Below are 17,948 nucleotides of genomic sequence, written 5' to 3' on the forward strand. Positions count from 1 at the left end.
AGTTTTCCTTGGCACTACCAGCAGAATTTATGGTTTCCATTTTGATGTTCCCATAGTGTCTTCTAAGTATCTGAATTCACGGGAATAGCCAATATTGCATTGCTTTTAGTTGCTTAAAAGGATTTTTACCCTACTCTACTAGAGTTCTCCCAGAGCATCTCCCACATTTCATTCATCTCTGTATCTTCAATACCTGATACAGATTGACTTAATTAAATAAGTTATCTTGAAACTCAGGTTGTAGATAGTATCCTAAAATCAATCACCTGGCTCATTGTAAGTGCTAAATAAACTGTAATTCCTTTACCCTTTTCCCTTTCTTGTCTACAAATAATCCAACGAGAGCTTTGGTAAGCATAGTCCTTTCAACCTATAACACAGAACACTCACTTTCACCTGACTAACTCCCGTCCTTTTTCCAAAGGCAGTTTACCTGTCACTTAAGGCCTCTCTGACCCTTCTCTCCCACTTAGATTAAAGCCCCTTTTATATCCTGTCATATGACTGTTCTTTTCCTTCATAACATTTTGTCACCAACAGGACTGTAGAGCCTATGGAGACTATACACATGGCACCCCACTCCGGTACTCTTGCCTGGAAAGTCCCATGGACGGAGGAGCCTGGTGGGCTGCAGTCCATGGGGTCGCTAAGAGTCAAGCACGACTGGGCGACTTCCCTTTCACTTTTCACTTTCATGCATTGGAGAAGGAAATGGCAACCCACTCCAGTGTTCTTGCCTGGAGAATCCCAGGGACAGAGGAGTCTAGTGGGCTGCCGTCTATGGGGTCGCACAGAGTCGGACACGACTGAAGCGATGCAGCAGCAGCAGCAGCAGCAGCATTCCAACTTCACTGTAAACTTCGTAAGGGGAGGACTACATTTATCATATTCGCTTCTGTTCTTAAGACAGTGACTAACACACAGTAACACATTGGGCTTAAACAGGTTAGTGACCTAAGCAAATCCCACTGTCTCGCTGGTATGGAAAGAGCAATTTAACATAAATAGCTCATTCTGAGGAAAAGCAAGAAAACAAAAAGAGAGCAACTAATCCAATTAGTATACATACACTCAAACTCTAATTGGATTAGTATGTTATATATGCTTATATTAATATGTTATATTAATATGTTATATATGCCAAAGGCTTTGACTGTGTGGATCACAATAAACTGTGGAAAATTCTGAAAGAGATGGGAATACCAGACCACCTGACCTGCCTCTTGAGAAACTTATATGCAAGTCAGGAAGCAACAGTTAGAACTGGACATGGAACAACAGACTGGTTCCAAATAGGAAAAGGAGTATGTCAAGGCTGTATATTGTCACCTGCTTATTTAACTTATATGCAGAGTACATCATGAGAAACCCGGGGCTGGAAGAAGTACAAGATGGAATCAAGATTTCCAGAAGAAATATCAATAACCTCAGATATGCAGATGACACCACCCTTATGGCAGAAAGTGAAGAGGAACTAAAAAGCCTCTTGATGAAAGTGAAAGAGGAGAGTGAAAAAGTTGGCTTAAACTCCACATTCAGAAAACTAACATCATGGCTTCTGGTCGCATCACTTCATGGGAAATGGATGGGGAAACAGTGGAAACAGTATCAGACTTTATTTTTGGGGGGTCCAAAATCACTGCAGATGGTGATTGCAGCCATGAAATTAAAAGACGCTTACTCCTTGGAAGGAAAGTTACAACCAACCTAAATAGCATATTCAAAAGCAGAAACATTATTTTGCCAACTAAGGTCCATCTAGTCAAGGCTATGGTTTTTCCAGTGGTCATGTATGGATATGAGAGTTGGACTGTGAAGAAAGCTGAATGCTGAAGAATTGATGCTTTTGAACTGTGGTGTTGGAGAAGACTCTTGAGAGTCCCTTGGACTGCAAGGAGATCCAACCAGTCCATCCTAAAGGAGATCAGTCCTGGACGTTCATTGAAAGGACTGATGCTGAAGCTGAAACACCAATACTTTGGCCACTTCATGTGAAGAGTTGACTAATTGGAAAAGACTCTGATGCTGGGAGGGATTGGGGACAGGAGGTGAAGGGGACGACAGAGGATGAGATGGCTGGATGGCATTACCGACTCGATGGACATGAGTCTGTGTAAACTCCGGGAGTTGGTGATGGACAGGGAGGCCTGGCATGCTGGGATTCATGGGGTCGCAAAGAGTCAGACACAACTGAGCAACTGAACTGAACTGAACTGATGCTTATATTAACATGTATGTATGTTTAATAGTGTATACTAATGTATTATTAACATACCCATATTTCACCTAAGTAATTCTATCTTTTCATCTCTCTCCATATATATAAAATATCAACTAGATTAACAGATGTTCTATGATTACATATTAATATATCTATATAATAGAGTGTGTGTAAGGCAAGCAGAGATACAAAGATATGATAGCACCTAGAGTAGATTCAAAGAGACGAATTTGCTGACAAATTTTTTCAGCAATATTAAAAAGCACAAAATACCTCAAATTAAAAAAAAATTAAACTTCTGTAGTATTTTATTGCTCTCTCAAATAGCAATTTTCCTTTAAACCCATGATTTATATCTTTATACTAAGGAAACACTAAAAACTCAAACCAAGCCACTATAAAAGTTTGAATTATAAATTTCAGTCTTTTAAACAATCCCTCATTTATTATATCAGCTCCAAAATACTCATTAGGTGCTTGATAATGGCCAATGAAAGTGTATTAAATGCCTTTTTAATGGATAAAACACAAGCTATGTGAAGAAATAAACATTACTAAGTACTTCTTTATCATAATTCAAGATCTTTTTTCCTCGGAAGCAAGATTTAAAAGTTTAGTTTGCTTGTAGATCATAGACTAACCTCACTGCAATATTCTTGAAGTTGTATTTGTTATGGGCTTGCCATAACTGGCCGTTCTACAAATAAAATTGATCACAGTATATTACCAAAGTATAATCTACACAAGAACCTCAGTGACAGCTACTATTCATCAACCCTGATGCTACTTTTGATCCTGCCACCAGCAAAATCAAAGACAAAGACAATCAAAGACACTCTAGCAAGATCAAAAATAACATGTGCACATGCTCAGATGCTTAGTCACGTCCGACTCTTTGCGAGCCCGTGGACTGGAGCCCTCCAGGTTCCTCTGTCCATTGGATTCTCCAGGCAAGAATACTGGAACAGATTCAGGGGAAATTAATCTAATATTTGTCTTCTAAGGATATACCTTATATTTCCTCCAAGTCTCTACATACTATGTTCACTCTGTTATCCCTCTGAAATTCACTGTCATATATGAAATCACTGGGAATTGAACAAATGCTCAGATAAAATGTACTGTATGTTACTCCCCCAATCCAGACAATTTTCAGTGTACAATCAATGCTGTTCATTCTACCAGATTTTCTTGTTTGCCTCTGGGTGTGTCACATTCACATAATCTTTCAATTCCTGAAGATATGACAAGATCTATGATAAAATATGACTAGTGGTTTAGTTTATCTATCATAGTTTTAATTCTTGCATAAGGAAAAGAGTTGTTGTGGTTAATTCTCATGTTGTTCATAACTTCGAACTCTTTCCTGGATGTTACATACTGAGAAATTTACCAGGCAGCAGAAGCATCTGGGGATTTCAGCTTGCCTCACTGACTAAGTCACGGAAGACAAGGAGCATGCATGTGATTCTGATTTTGACTGATGGTCCTTGGTGGCTTTTAGTCAGAAAAATTAATAATATATTCCTGAAAAGGATTGCTCATACTTCAAATATGTAGAGTGAAATAATGACACAGAGAAACAGAGTTAATTTCAAAACTTCACATCTACAAAGCCTATAGATTCCAATTTCTTAAATATTGAGAAATTGGAAGAACATCCCCCACCCTCTGAAAAATCCATTTTCTTAATGGATGTGTTTCCACTACCACATAAATGTATGATGATTATTTCTGACCCACTTCTCAGATTTGACAAAGAGAAAAATAGTTGATTTGATTCATTCCCAGTAAGAGAGACCAGCGATATTCCTTTGTAGTTTGTGATAAAGAGCAAAGTCAAAACAATTGTATCTCAAGTCTAGTTTGTATTTTTAGCTATGTGACTTTGGCAATTTATTTAACCTCTACATCCCTCAGTCTTCTCATCTGTAAAATCAGTACAATAATATCTATCTCTCAGGCAATAAGGACTAACCAGGAACAAAGTCGTTTTTTGATAAATGTAGTTCCTTTCTCGAGTCTCCTAACTCAAATTCCTCTTTAAATGAGAAAACTGAAAGCTAAATTTTTAAATTTTTTTTCATATTTATTACTATCCTTTCTACATGTGTGTGAATGATTAATTTTTAGTGCTTTAAGAAATCTTATTTTTTTCCACCAGTCTTTCTCAGAAATCCTCTGAAAACAATGCTACATATTTTCTGTCGATGATGTGACAACATCAAAAAAATGTATGATGTATTTCCCTTCTATAAACATTCATCCATATTGAATGTTTACCCATGTTTATCATTGATAAATCAATGAATCATCAGTATTGACATTTATTGATAATCTTGTTTCATACCAGACCTTGTACGGGATCTTATGATGCCAGGATAACAAAGATGAGAAGCTCTCAACCTTAGTTAAGGTCCTTTGGCAGCAAAGATACTCAGTTTTCTCTGACAAAGCTTCTCTTGAAAGTTGCATGAAAAGAAACTAGATTATTTTTAAAGAGAAAAATAGCATCTTAAGTGGCATTGCCTAGAATCAAACTCTGAGAGGAGATCTACCTGCGGGAAATGTATTTAGGACTGCTCTAAAAAGTAACATCTCTTAGCAAGTAAGGAAGCAGCAGTGGGTAGATGGAGAACTGCCGCTGTAACAGGAGATTCAGGGGGAGCTTATGAGAAGCTCTGGAGCTGGGATGGCCTTGTAGAGTTATTCTGAATTGTGGCAGGCAGACAGACCCCTGAATACCCCCATTGGCCAGCCATTTGATGTGGGCTACCTGTGTTGAGTGGGCATAGCTTTGGGCAAGACAATATCCTCAAGCGGTGAGCTGAACCCAGAGATGATGTTTGTTTTGTGCTATCTGGGGCCACCACAGATACGGAAAAAAGCCATGGTGCGCCATTCAGAGGATCCTGAAAAGGCATGCTGGCCGTTCTTCATGAGGAAGGAGAAGGAGGAGGAGGAGAAGAAAGGAGAGGGGATGGGAAGGGGAGGAGAGTGGAAGGCTCTTGTTCTTTTTCTTTGTGTTTTGGCTGTGCTGGGTGTTCACTGAGGTGCACTGGCTTCTCTTGTTGAAGCACATGGACTCAGCAATTCCAGCAAGTGGGCTTAGTTATCCCTTGGCATGTGGGATCTTAGTTCCCCCATCAGGAATTGAACTCGAGTTCCCTGTGTTGGAAGGTGGATTCCTAACCACTGCACCACCAAGGAAGTCACATTCTTGTCTTTCATTTCTTTGTTTCTCCTTCCTCTCCCTTTCCTACTCTTCTCTTCCCTCATTTCTCTCTCCCACTCCCTTCCTTCCTTCTTCCTTCATTTATTCCTGAGAAATATCATGATACTACTTATAGGAGGAGGAACACGAGGACCCAGGTGCTGAAGCAGAAATCTCAGTCAGTCGCCAGGACGAACCACCTTCCGGGTGAATGAGGCCATTTTGGACTTTTCAGCCCTTCCAGTTGCCCTCTGACCACCCCCACTCAAGTGTACTCAGGCAAGATGAAAGCAGAAGTACTTCTCGTTGTTGCTGTTCAGTCACTAAGTCATGTCAGACTCTGGATCCCAGGGACTGAAGCCTTCCAGGTTTTGCTGTCCTCCACTAATCTCCTGGAGTTTGCTCAAGTTCATGTCCATTGACTTGGTGCAGGGTACACGCATGCTCCATCCTGTCAGGCTCTGCAATCCTATGGACTGTAGCTTGCCAGACTCCTCTGTCCATTGGATTTTTCAGGTAAAAATACTGGATTGAGTTGCCATCTCTTCCTCCAGGGGATATTCCCAACCAAGGGATTGAACCCACATCTCTGTCTCCTGCACTGAGCAGGCAGAGTCTTTACCAACTGCACCGCCTGGGAAGCCATTGGGTTAGTGATGCTGTCTAACCATTTTATCCTCTGCCACCCCCTTCTTCTTTGGTCTTTCCCTCTTTCTTCCACAGTTTTTCCCAGCAGCAGGCTCCTTTCCAATGAGTCAGCTCTTCGACCTCTCATTAGCACGCAGAATTATCAGAAATGACAGACTTGTTGTAAGCCACTAAGTTTTGGAATGGCCTGTTATATAGCAAAAGAGGATTGAAAAATGATCATCATGCATCTAATGTTCAACAAATGGCCACAATCAACATCATTAAAAATCCACATGCCTGCAGAACTTTGCAATGTTCTTGTGTAATAGCACCCAAGAAGATATTCCACCTCCAACTTCTTCTTTCCCCTCTCCCTCCACTCCTACCCCATGTCTCACCACCCCTGGGTCGTGGCACAGTTAAATTAGTGCCAGAGTATTTGAAGTCAAGTCTTCCCTGGTGGTTCAGTGGTAAAAAAAAAAAAAAAAAAAAGTCCTGCCAGTGCAGAAGATGTGGGCTTGATTCCTGGGCTAGGAAGATCCCCTGGAGAAGGAAATGGCAACCCACTTTAGTATTCTTGCCTAGAAAATCCCAAGGACAGAGGAGCCTGTTGAGCTATAGTCCATGCGGTTGCAAAAGAGTCAGACACAACTTAGTTGACTAAAACAAGAACATTTGAGGTCTGGATCACTTTTGTCCACTTAAAGTTATGCAGAAAACATATTAGATTTCAGCACTTATAGGAAATATTTTGTTGGCTAGTATTTCAACTTATTGATTAAAGTGCTTTAACAAACTGACTCTCCATTTTATCATTTCTAAGATCTATATCAATTGTTTTATTACTAACTTGCAGGTGATAGCTTATTCCCTTCATACTTGGGAGATGTCAGTTTAAAACAGTCTGCATAAAGCAGAAATAATATATGTCTTAATTTTAAAGGCTGATGTCCCTCCAGTATCTTTAGACATTTTCTTTTAAAATAGCTAACAGATAAGTTCTGCTTTTAGTCTTAGAAAGCTTGCTAATTTCCTGAATGACACTGCTATTTATAATACAATGACTTAAAGGAAAAAGAGATAAAGTAAGTTACCACACACACACACAAAAAAAACAGGGTGACAAAGTATGTTTCATAAAAAGCTGTCAAATTATTTTTAAACAGAAGAAGCTCTGACACTAATTTTCTAGCATTCTTTTAAATTGTAACTTTGTATAAGCTAATTTCTTTTGCTTAAATAACTGATTTAAAATTTTTTTTTACCCATTTCTGTACAGTCCACTTATTAGTGTCAGTATTAGGTTTCTCTTCACGGAAATCAAAAAAGTTATGCACACGACAGTAAGGACAGTTAGCAATAGTAGCAGTAGTAGTGCATCGTAGTAGGAGGAAATTAGTATTTACATCCCATTGCTTTGCACAAATATTTGAGGTCTCATTTTTTTGCCTGGCACATAGCAGATACTTAATATTTATTGAATAAATGAAAACTAGCAAAAAGCATTTTACCTCAAATGCTGACTAATAGGCTTGTGAAATTTTAGTGACTCAAGAAATACGTTCATCCTGCCTCACAAACCTTGCTGACAATGTGTCTTTTGTGACAAAATACACTTGTTGATTAAGACAATGAGTTGATGATCCTCTGCTACACGCTACCTCTTTCCTGGTATCAAATAACTCAAGTAGCATTGTTAGCTCAGAAGACATTCCATATAGTTTCCCCCAAAGGATTAGGAACTTGTGACTAATCGAAGCGAACCAGAAAGGAAATGTGGTTAGTGTTCGTAAGAGGAGGAAAAGAAAAAAAGAAAATGAAGTCGCTCAGGTGTGTCTGACTCTTTGCGACCCCATGGAACATAGCCCAGCAGGTTCCTCTGTCCATGGGATTCTCCAGGCAAGAATACTGGAGTGGGTTGCCATTTCCTTCTCTAGGGGATCTTCCCGACCCAGGGATCAAATCCAGGTATCCTGTAACTGCAGGCAGACTCTTTACCCTCTGAGCCACCAGGGAAGCACTAAAACTAAAAAGAAGAGTAAACAGCATGTGTAGTGGAGGGAAGAGATGAGAAGGACAGAAAAAGAAAGAGATTATGAATAATGCCAAAACTTTTTATGTCTTACTCTGGAAATGGTTTTGAACTTACATTTGAATACAGATAGATCTGATTTGTGAGTCAATGCAGGCACATTGATGCGTTCACGTCTCTTGACTGTACTATAGAAATATATTGTTAAGTAATTCACTGAAAACATACTTTCTTGCTACTGCTTTAACAGTTTAGATCGGATAATGAATCCTCTTAGAAGCATTATACTCTGTGTACTCCGTTGCTTTGTGTCTTATTTTTAATTCACAGTATTTGTGAATATTGCAACATTTTAATCACAATAATGGGGAAAGGTTATACAGTCATCACTCAGGAAGAACTAGAAGGAAATTTATTCCCCTTGTCCTGTTTCCTGTTGAAATTCTCTCTGTAATTCACTTCACATGGTCCTTCTTACAAGAATACTAATTTTCAGTTTAAGATTTTCCTTGAGTTTACCTGCTAGATTATGAATTTTCCTCTAGTTTACCTGCTAGACTATGAATTTTAGACTAAAAGGGGGGAAGTCATGTTAATTTAATATGTTCTACTGCTAGACTGCAAGTTATAAGAAGAAAACTATTAGGGTGGAGAAAAATAAGGAATACATAGTAAAGCAGGAACTAAGAACTTAAACAGACATAGTCAGGAACTGATAAACAGGAAAAAGTGGCTTAAAATTTTTTTTAAAGTTGGAAAAATTATTTACATAGTCATTTTTATGATAAAAGGTAATTTGATACACTTAACATTTTAAGACTTCCTTCTAGAATTTGAAGGTATAAATAAATAAGCAGAAAGGAAAATAGGAGGCTTAAATATTATGTAAGATTTCTACAAAGCTGTAAGAGGAAGATGACCTGTGTCTGGGGGGTCCATCCTTTCTTCCCAGCCTCCCAAATCACTTTTTTATACCACTTGCACTTGGGGTTCATGTGAAGTCTAGTTTGAGAACTGTGAATGATCAGAAAGGAAAGAGAAACTTTCCTTTAATGAGAATAGCTGATTTATTCACGAACACTATTTAGCTATGACCTACGGTACAGTGCGTTATCCTACACACTACAGGATACATGAGGCATTCAAAGAAACCTTCCACATGCCTCTGCATTCCACATGGACAGAGAAGGGTCAGTCAGTGCTCAGGAATCACACACATTCAGATTATGTAATCATTATTCTACTTGTGCGTTTTAGTTAATACTGCTGTGAATTAAAAAATAAGTAAGCCCTAATGCCCTTATGGCAGAAAGTGAAGAGGAACTCAAAAGCCTCTTGATGAAAGTGAAAGTGGAGAGTGAAAAAGTGGGCTTAAAGCTCAACATTCAGAAAACGAAGATCATAGCATCTGGTCCCATCACTTCATGGGAAATCAATGGGGAAACAGTGGAAACAGTGTCAGACTTTATTTTTTGGGGCTCCAAAATCACTGCAGATGGTGATTGCAGCCATGAAATTAAAAGACGCTTACTCCTTGGAAGAAAAGTTATGACCAATCTAGATAGCATATTCAAAAGCAGAGACAACTTTGCCAACAAAAGTCTGGCTAGTCAAGGCTATGGTTTTTCCAGTGGTCATGTATGGATGTGAGAGTTGGACTGTGAAGAAGGCTGAGCGCCAAAGAATTGACGCTTTTGAACTGTGGTGTTGGAGAAGACTCTTGAGAGTCCCTTGGACTGCAAGGAGATCCAACCAGTCCATTCTGAAGGAGATCAGCCCTGGGATTTCTTTGGAAGGAATGATGCTAAGGCTGAAATTCCAGTACTTTGGCCACCTCATGCGAAGAGTTGACTCATTGGAAAAGACTCTGATGCTGGGTGGGATTGGGGGCAGGAGGAGAAGGGGATGACAGAGGATGAGATGGCTGGATAGCATCACTGACTCGATGGACGTGAGTCTGAGTGAATTCCAGGAATTGGTGGCGTGCTGCAATTCATGGGGTCACAAAGAGTCGGACACAACTGAGCGACTGAAATGACTGAATGCCCAAAGTATATTAAAAGCAGAGGTAGTAAAATAACCCCTTAACTGATACCCTTTCCTTAATTTTTAGGAAGGGCTGTATTTTCTGGGAGTGAAAGTGAAAGTCATTCAGTCATGTCCGACTGTCTGTAACCCTATGGACTACACAGTCCATGGAATTCTCCAGGTCAGAATACTGAAGTGGGTAGCCATTCCCTTTTCCAGGGGATCTTCCCAACCCAGGAATTGAAGCAGGGTCTCCTGTATTGCAGTCAAATTCTTAACTAGCTGAGTTACCAGAGAAGCCCAAGTTTTCTGGGGGTGTCTCTGTTAATCACCTCTTGGAGTTAGATATAGTGCTGTCCCCCAGAATGCTGGAGGACAGGTAAGAGGAAAGGTGAAGGGAAGGGTTCCTGGCTAACGTTTCCATATCTCGAAGACAGTTTTAGGTTGTAACCATAGATTTATATGTTCATTTTTGTAAAGTACCTACCTATGTTTATTGTGGACAAGGTTCATTATTTTGCAACATCTAAGATTTTTAGATATCCTGAGGTGACAGTGTATGATAAAAAGTAGAGCTAATGAATTAATCAATTTGTAAATATCTTTGTTTCTTACCTGGAGAATTACCATGGACAGAGGAGCCTGGCGGGCTGCAATCCATGGGGTCACAGTCAGACACAACTCAGCGACTAAACAAAATATATATGTGTATATATATATATATATTTATATATATTATTTATATGATGCATATAATGTATAATTATATATATATAATGTATATTATATATACATATATATAGCTCAGCTGATAAAGAATCGCCTGCAATGCAGGAGACCTGGGTTCGATCCCTGGGTTGGGAAGATCCCCTGAAGGAGGGAATGGCTTCCCACGCCAGTATTTTGGCCTGGAGAATTTCATGGACTGTATAGTTCATGGGATCACAAAGAGTTGGATATGACTGAGCAACTTTCACTTCAAATATATATATACACACACACATGCTAAGTTGCTTTAGTCATGTTGGACTCTGTTGGACCCCATGGACTGTAGCCCGCCAGGCTCCTCTGCCCATGGTGAATCTCCAGGCAAGAATACTGGAGTGAGTTGCCATGTCCTTCTCCAGGGGATCTTCCCAACCCAGGGACTGAACCCCTGTCTGTGTCTCCTGCATTGGCAGGCAGATTCTTTACCACTAGTACCACCTGGAAAAGTGAAAAGTGAAAGTGAAGTCGCTCAGTAGTGTCCGACTCTTTGCGACCCCACGAACTGCAGCCTACCATGCTCCTCCGTCCACGGGATTTTCCAGGCAAGAGTACTGGAGTGGGTTGCCATTTCCTTCTCAGAGGATCTTCCTGACCCAGGGATCGAACCTGGGTCTCCCGCACTGTAGGTAGATGCTTTACCGTCTCAGCCACCTGGAAAGCCATGTATATATATATATATATTTGGCATGTCATGAGGCATGCAGGATCTTCCTTGACCATGGATTGAACTCTTGGCCCCTACATTTGGAGAGCAGAATCTTAACCTCTGGGCCACCAGGGAAGTCCAAATATATTTGCTATAATTGATAAAAATAAATCATTTAGATATGGAATTGTTAAACCATCTCTAAGAAATGTATGTCGGGACTTGTTCATTAGGTTGGCAGCAGATGAGCAGAAGGAAGTATAAAAGGAGGGATGTATATGAGTGTGTCATACTTGTATTTAGATGATAACCGCTGATGCGTGTACATCTCTAGGCTGTATCACAGGAACATTTTGTTAAGAAATTCAATGGAAACATACTTCCTCGCTAATACTTTAATAGTTTAGCGTGGATAATGAATCCTCTTAGAAGCATTATACTTCGTGTACTCTGTTGCTCTGTGTCCCATTTTTAATTGAGCACTAAGGGAATGTAGTATTTTAATCATAACTCTACCAATATCTTTATCTAGTCCATGGGGTCGCTAAGAGTCGGACACGACTGAGAGACTTCACTTTCACTTTTCACTTCCATGCATTGGAGAAGGAAATGGCAACGCACTCCAGTGTTCTTGCCTGGAGAATCCCAGGAACGGGGGAGCCTGGTGGGCTGCCATCTATGGGGTCGCACAGAGTCGAACACGACTGAAGCGACTTAGCAGCAGCAGCAGCAGCAGCAGCAGAGAGCTGTTGCTATTTTTGTCTCTTATGAAATATTTATTGCTAAAGCAGGATTGCATTTTTTTCCCGCACTGAGTTGGTATAGTATATTCTTGGTTATCAAAATACTCATATAGCTGTGGGATAGTGAAATGGTAAGTATTCATGTGTGAGAAAGCATGATACATAACTGCATGATCTTATTTACATAAAAATGGATGCTTAGTATCAAGCGGTAAGCTGCTTGTGATTACGGATGACTGTTTTCTATTTCTTGTGTTTTTCAGTTGCCTATTATGTACATGTTAACGTTTAAGAAATGTATGGCCCTAACAGAAGCAGAAGATATTAAGAAGAGGTGGCAATAATACACAGAAGAACTATACAAAAAGACCTTCATGACCCAGATAACCACGATGATGTGATCACTCATCTAGAGCCAGACATCCTGGAATGCAAAGCCAAGTGGGCCTTAGGAAAGATCACTATGAACAAAGCTAGTTGTGGGTGATGGAATTACAGTTGAGTTATTTCAAATCCTAAAAAATGATGCTGTGAAAGTGCTGCACTCAATATGCCAGCAAATTTAGAAAACTCAGCAGTGGCCACAGAACTAGAAAGTCAATTTTCTTCCCAATCCCAAAGAAAGGCAATGCCAAAGAATGCTCAAACTACCACACAATTGCACTCATCTCACACACTAGCAAAGTAATACTCAAAGTTCTTCAAGCCAGGCTTCAACAGTACATGAACTGTGAACTTCCAGATGTTCAAGCTGGATTTAGAAAAGGCAAAGGAACCAGAGATCAAATTGCCAGCATCTGTTGGATCATTGAAATAGCAAGAGAGTTCCAGAAAAACATTTACCTCTGCTTCATTGACTACTCCAAAGACTTTGATTGTGTGGATCATAACAAACTGTAGAAAATTCTTAGAGATGGGAATACCAGACCACCTGACCTGCCTCCTGAGAAATCTATATGCAGGTCAAGAAGCAACAGTTAGAACTGGACATGAAACAACAGACTGGTTCCAAAACAGGAAAGGAGTACATCAAGGCTGTATGTCACCCTGCTTATTTAACTTATATGCAGAGTACATCATGAGAAATGCTGGACTGGATGAAGCCCAAGCTGGAGTAAAGACTGGCGGGAGAAATATCAATAACCTCAAATATGCAGATGACACCACCCTTATGGCAGCAAGAGAAGAACTAAAGAGCCTCTTGATGAAAGTGAAAGAGGAGAGTAAAAAAGCTGGCTTAAAACTCAACATTCAAAAAATGAAAATCATGGCATCTGGTCCCATCACTTCATGGCAAATAGATGGAGAAAGAATGGAAACAGTGGCTGACTTTATTTTGGGGGCTCCAAAATCACTGCAGACAGTGGCATGGCCTGCAGCCATGAAATTAAAAGACGCTTGCTCCTTGGAAGAAAAGTTATGACCAACCTAAACAGCATATTAAAAAGCAGAGACATTACTTTGCCAACAAAGGTCCATCTAGTCAAACCTATGGTTTTTCCAGTATTCATGTGTGGATGTGAGAGTTGGACCATAAAGAAAGTTCAGAGCCAAAAATTGATGCTTTTGAACTGTGGTGTTGGAGAAGACTCTTGAGAGTCCCTTGGACAGCAAGGAGAGCCAATCAGTCTATCCTAAAGGAAATCAGTCCTGAATATTCACTGGAAGGACTGATGCTGAAGCTGAAGGTCCAATACTTTGGCCACCTGATGCAAAGAACGGACTCAGTGGAAAAGACCCTGATGCTGGGAGGAGAAGGGGACGACAGAGGATGAGATGGTTGGATAGCATCACCAACCGAATGGACATGAGTTTGAGTAAGCTCTGGGAGTTGGTGATGGACAGGGAGGCCTTGCGTGCTACAATCTATGGGGTCGAAAAGAGTCAGGCACAACTGAGCAACTGAACTGAACTGAAATTTTAAGAAATGTCATTTTTTAAAACCTTAAAAAAAAAAACAAAAAAAAAACAAACCCAAAACCAAGGGTATAGTCCTGTTGAGGAAGCAATCTTATAGATGAGTCAGAGATCCAGATGACAGCGTACACCAGCCAGTATATGATGTGTGGGCCCCCTCCTGTACATTTGCCAGGCTTTGTCCATATCACGTGGGGTTTGAGATCAAGATCCTTAATTAGAGTTTGAGACTTTAATAAAGATCTTACTGCAATCCATAAGTGCAAAACCAGAAACACCTACAAGGTTGCCAGTAGGACAGAGGGTGGATGACAATTGCTTATCTATAGAACATTATGCAGACATTGAAAAGAATGGAGAAAAATGACATTGAGGTAACATGAAAGGATGATGAAGACATAATTTTATAGAACAAAAGCTGTATAACTCCAACTGTATAAAAAATGATCTATGTCTATCTCTCTATATGTATATCTTTATGTATTATATATGTGGATCTATGTATATGTGTATATATATAAATGTAGATAGAATAGAAAACTAATGCCAAATTTTTACCAATGGTTACCACTGGAGACCCAGAATGTGGAGCAATGATGAAGAGGAACTTGTATATTTTATCTACAGTTTATAAATCTTTTACAGTGAATTGTATCATACATTTCTCTGTTAGATTAAGTGGACTCAGATGATAGAAAAAAGTAAGAAGTTTATTTTATAATACAAGGGAGGATGAGTTTGCTTCTAGTTTCTGGATGAAATTATAAAAGATAATACATTTGGAAGACAGAAAGGATCCATAAACTAATACATAAAGTTGTTTTGATAATAATTGGCTCCTATTTTATCCACATACTCCTAATGAATCCCAGCACTTAGCAACAACCAAGATAGTAACCTCTGCTTTCCTTGGCAACTGGAAAGGGAAGATAATTCTCTTTTCCAAGGGCCACATTTTTATGCTTTCAGATACACCTAAAATGTCTATAAGGCCTCTGAATTGCATTATAGGAAAGGCAGGGCATATTACATAATTATTCAGAGAAAATATATGTAATATTTCAGTCTAGTTCTTGCCTAAATATGTGTAAGGGAGATGGATATTGAGAAAGGGGGGTGAGCATGTGCAGGGATGCAGCAAATGAAATTTAGCAGGAATTTGACTTGCCTGGCATTTATCTGTGTTGGGCACAACTTGACCACTCTTACACTTGTGTTACCACACACCCTCACTTCCCCTATCCCTATCCTTTTTCTCCTTACTGGCCTTGAGGCAGGGTGTATAAAAGACATCAGGCAACTGTGAAAACCACTTAGCTGTAGACTCCTGAGCAGAAGTTCACCCTCCTGGGAACAACTCTAACACAAGTCTTTTCCACCATGAGCCTCAGACCTGACGCCACCTCCTCATATACCGTGCCCAGCCCGCTTCCTGTCCTACAGGTGTTGCTGCTGATGTCACTGCTCCTGGTGATGCTGGTTCCCTCCACCAATGGAAAACGTAAGAGAAACTTTAGGGAGAGGTGAATAGTAGACTCTCTGCTTCTCCTAACCTGAGGCTGCTTCTGCTGCAGCTGTGTCTGGGGGAGGGACTGCCTTAGTGCCCCTGGGACTAGAGAAGGGCACTATATGAATAATTACAAATGGAGATGCTGCACTCTGTGGGCACTTGACCTGTGCCAAGAATTCTGCTCGGTGCTTTAGTAAAGGTTGACAGGTCGATCATATTCACAATGGCGTTTCGAAGGAGGTACTCATCAATATATAAGATCTAGGAGATAATTATGACCACTAATAGAATCATATCTTCTAAAAAAAAAAAAGAATCGTATCTTCTGCCCTAGTTAGCAGTAAAGAGAGATTTCTACATATTGAACTTCGCTGCTTGTGTGTGAAGACCATCTCTGGCATTCCTTCCAGTAACATCCAAAGTTTGGAGGTCAACAGGGCAGGACCCCACTGCAACAAAGTCGAAGTAATGTAAGTCTCTGCTTCTCTAGTATTGCCACCCTAAGGAAGCCCTCCATCGTCCTCCCTACCACCACTGCTGGATCCCTTCTGATGATGGCCAGGATGCTCACAGATAACTCTACTCTCTCTTGCAGAGCCGAGTTGAAGAATGGGAAGAAAATCTGCCTGAATCCGGAAGGCCCCCGAATCAAGAAAATAGTCCAGAAAATATTGGAAGATGGTGGGTTAGCTGCTTAATCTTTTTCACTTTCTGTCAAACCTTTTTATCTCCCAAGAAGAACAGAAGTTGAAATCTTGGCTTTCTAGAGTTCTTATTTATCCAGGATACCTAGTCATACCATATTAAACTTTGGATATGTTTTCCATTCTGTCTCAAAAAGTCACAATTTGCTCTGAGATGGCTGGTTAATAGATGACAGGGAGAAGATAAAATTAAGCATGGCTAGGGTGTAAGACAGTCTCAAGGATGTATTGTATAACAGGAGGAATATAACCAATATTTTGTAATAACTCTAAATGGAAAGTAACCTTTTAAAATAGTATAAACATTTTAAAAATTAATAAAAAGGAAAGTAACCAAGGCTTGTTTCAAAATACAATATATGTTTTACTCCCTAACTCTTGGCTAAATGTGGTAATGTGTTTTGCATTTCTTTCTTTAAAAGTTTCTTTCCAAAACCATTTGTCTTAACTTATTGTGCTCCACTGTACTGATAGACTGGACATGACCATGATGATTCTGTAACGGTCAGTGATATTAGAAACCACACAGAGCCCAGCATGGAGCACTTGCTGAATAAATGTTTATTAATACATTTAGATATTTAATAGATTTTTCATTGTGTTAGTCCTAGGATGTCTTGTTTCAAAACATTAGCTGAAAGATTTTTCCAGTGTTTACTTTAGCCTTCAAATCCTAACAATAATAAAATTGTAGAATGTGAGTTTTGTGAGCAGTGGTTATTTACTTTAAAGTAGACACATTTAATACCAGTAGAGCAAACAATATGTGATGACATATGATATCATATATATCTTCAGTGATACAATATTTTCAATAATAACAGCAGATTCTCCTTGGTGTTGAATGTTTTATCCCAACATGTTTGTATATTTTTGTTTACTTAATATCTACATGGTTACATTTTCTGTATTAGAATCAGCCTTGCAAATAAGGACAAGAGAGGATTTAAACTTTACCAGACTATAATTATTATTTTATAATCAACAGAATTTCTTTCACTCTAATCCCTTAAAATATACTATTCTTACAGAAATATTAACATAAAATCAAACTTATTATTGCTTTGTTGTCTTATATTATTACTTTTAACAGAATTGTTAGGGGGAAAAGACATCTTTTTTAAAAACTTTGGTATTTAACAATATGAACAACAAAATTCACTAGTTTATGATTTGTGCTGTTTTTAATGTACTATAGTAATAGCAAAACTTTATTAACAGCTATTAATATTATAATATTAATAACAATATTAATATGCCAGATAAAATAATTGTTTTGCATGCATTATAATTAAATAATTGTAAAGAATTATATAATTCTTACAATATAGCTATGATGTGGTTAAGAGCACATCCTCTAAAGACAGAATAACGGGGTAACTTAGTCCACCACTTACTAGCTGTGTAACTTTGGTCAGATTGCATAAACTCTCCGTGCCTTGTTTCTTCATTTCTAAAATGGCATAATAATATTGCTTATCTCATGGAGTTGATGTGAAAATTAAGAGCTAATAAATTCAAAGTGCTGAAAATAA

The 17,948-nt window shown here is 39.2% G+C and overlaps 1 protein-coding gene across 1 annotated transcript; it reads left to right on the forward strand.

Annotated features, from left to right (window-relative positions):
• Positions 1 to 15,447: 15,447 nt before the first annotated feature.
• PPBP (pro-platelet basic protein) lies at positions 15,448 to 17,114 on the forward strand. The gene is made up of 3 exons (XM_061421235.1): positions 15,448 to 15,700; positions 16,044 to 16,179; positions 16,305 to 17,114. The coding sequence occupies exons 1-3, from the start codon at positions 15,580 to 15,582 to the stop codon at positions 16,405 to 16,407; spliced, it is 360 nt and encodes a 119-aa protein (XP_061277219.1). The 5' UTR covers positions 15,448 to 15,579; the 3' UTR covers positions 16,408 to 17,114.
• Positions 17,115 to 17,948: the final 834 nt, after the last annotated feature.

This window comes from Bos javanicus, chromosome 6 (assembly GCF_032452875.1).
Source record: "Bos javanicus breed banteng chromosome 6, ARS-OSU_banteng_1.0, whole genome shotgun sequence".
Classification (NCBI taxonomy): domain Eukaryota; kingdom Metazoa; phylum Chordata; class Mammalia; order Artiodactyla; family Bovidae; genus Bos; species Bos javanicus.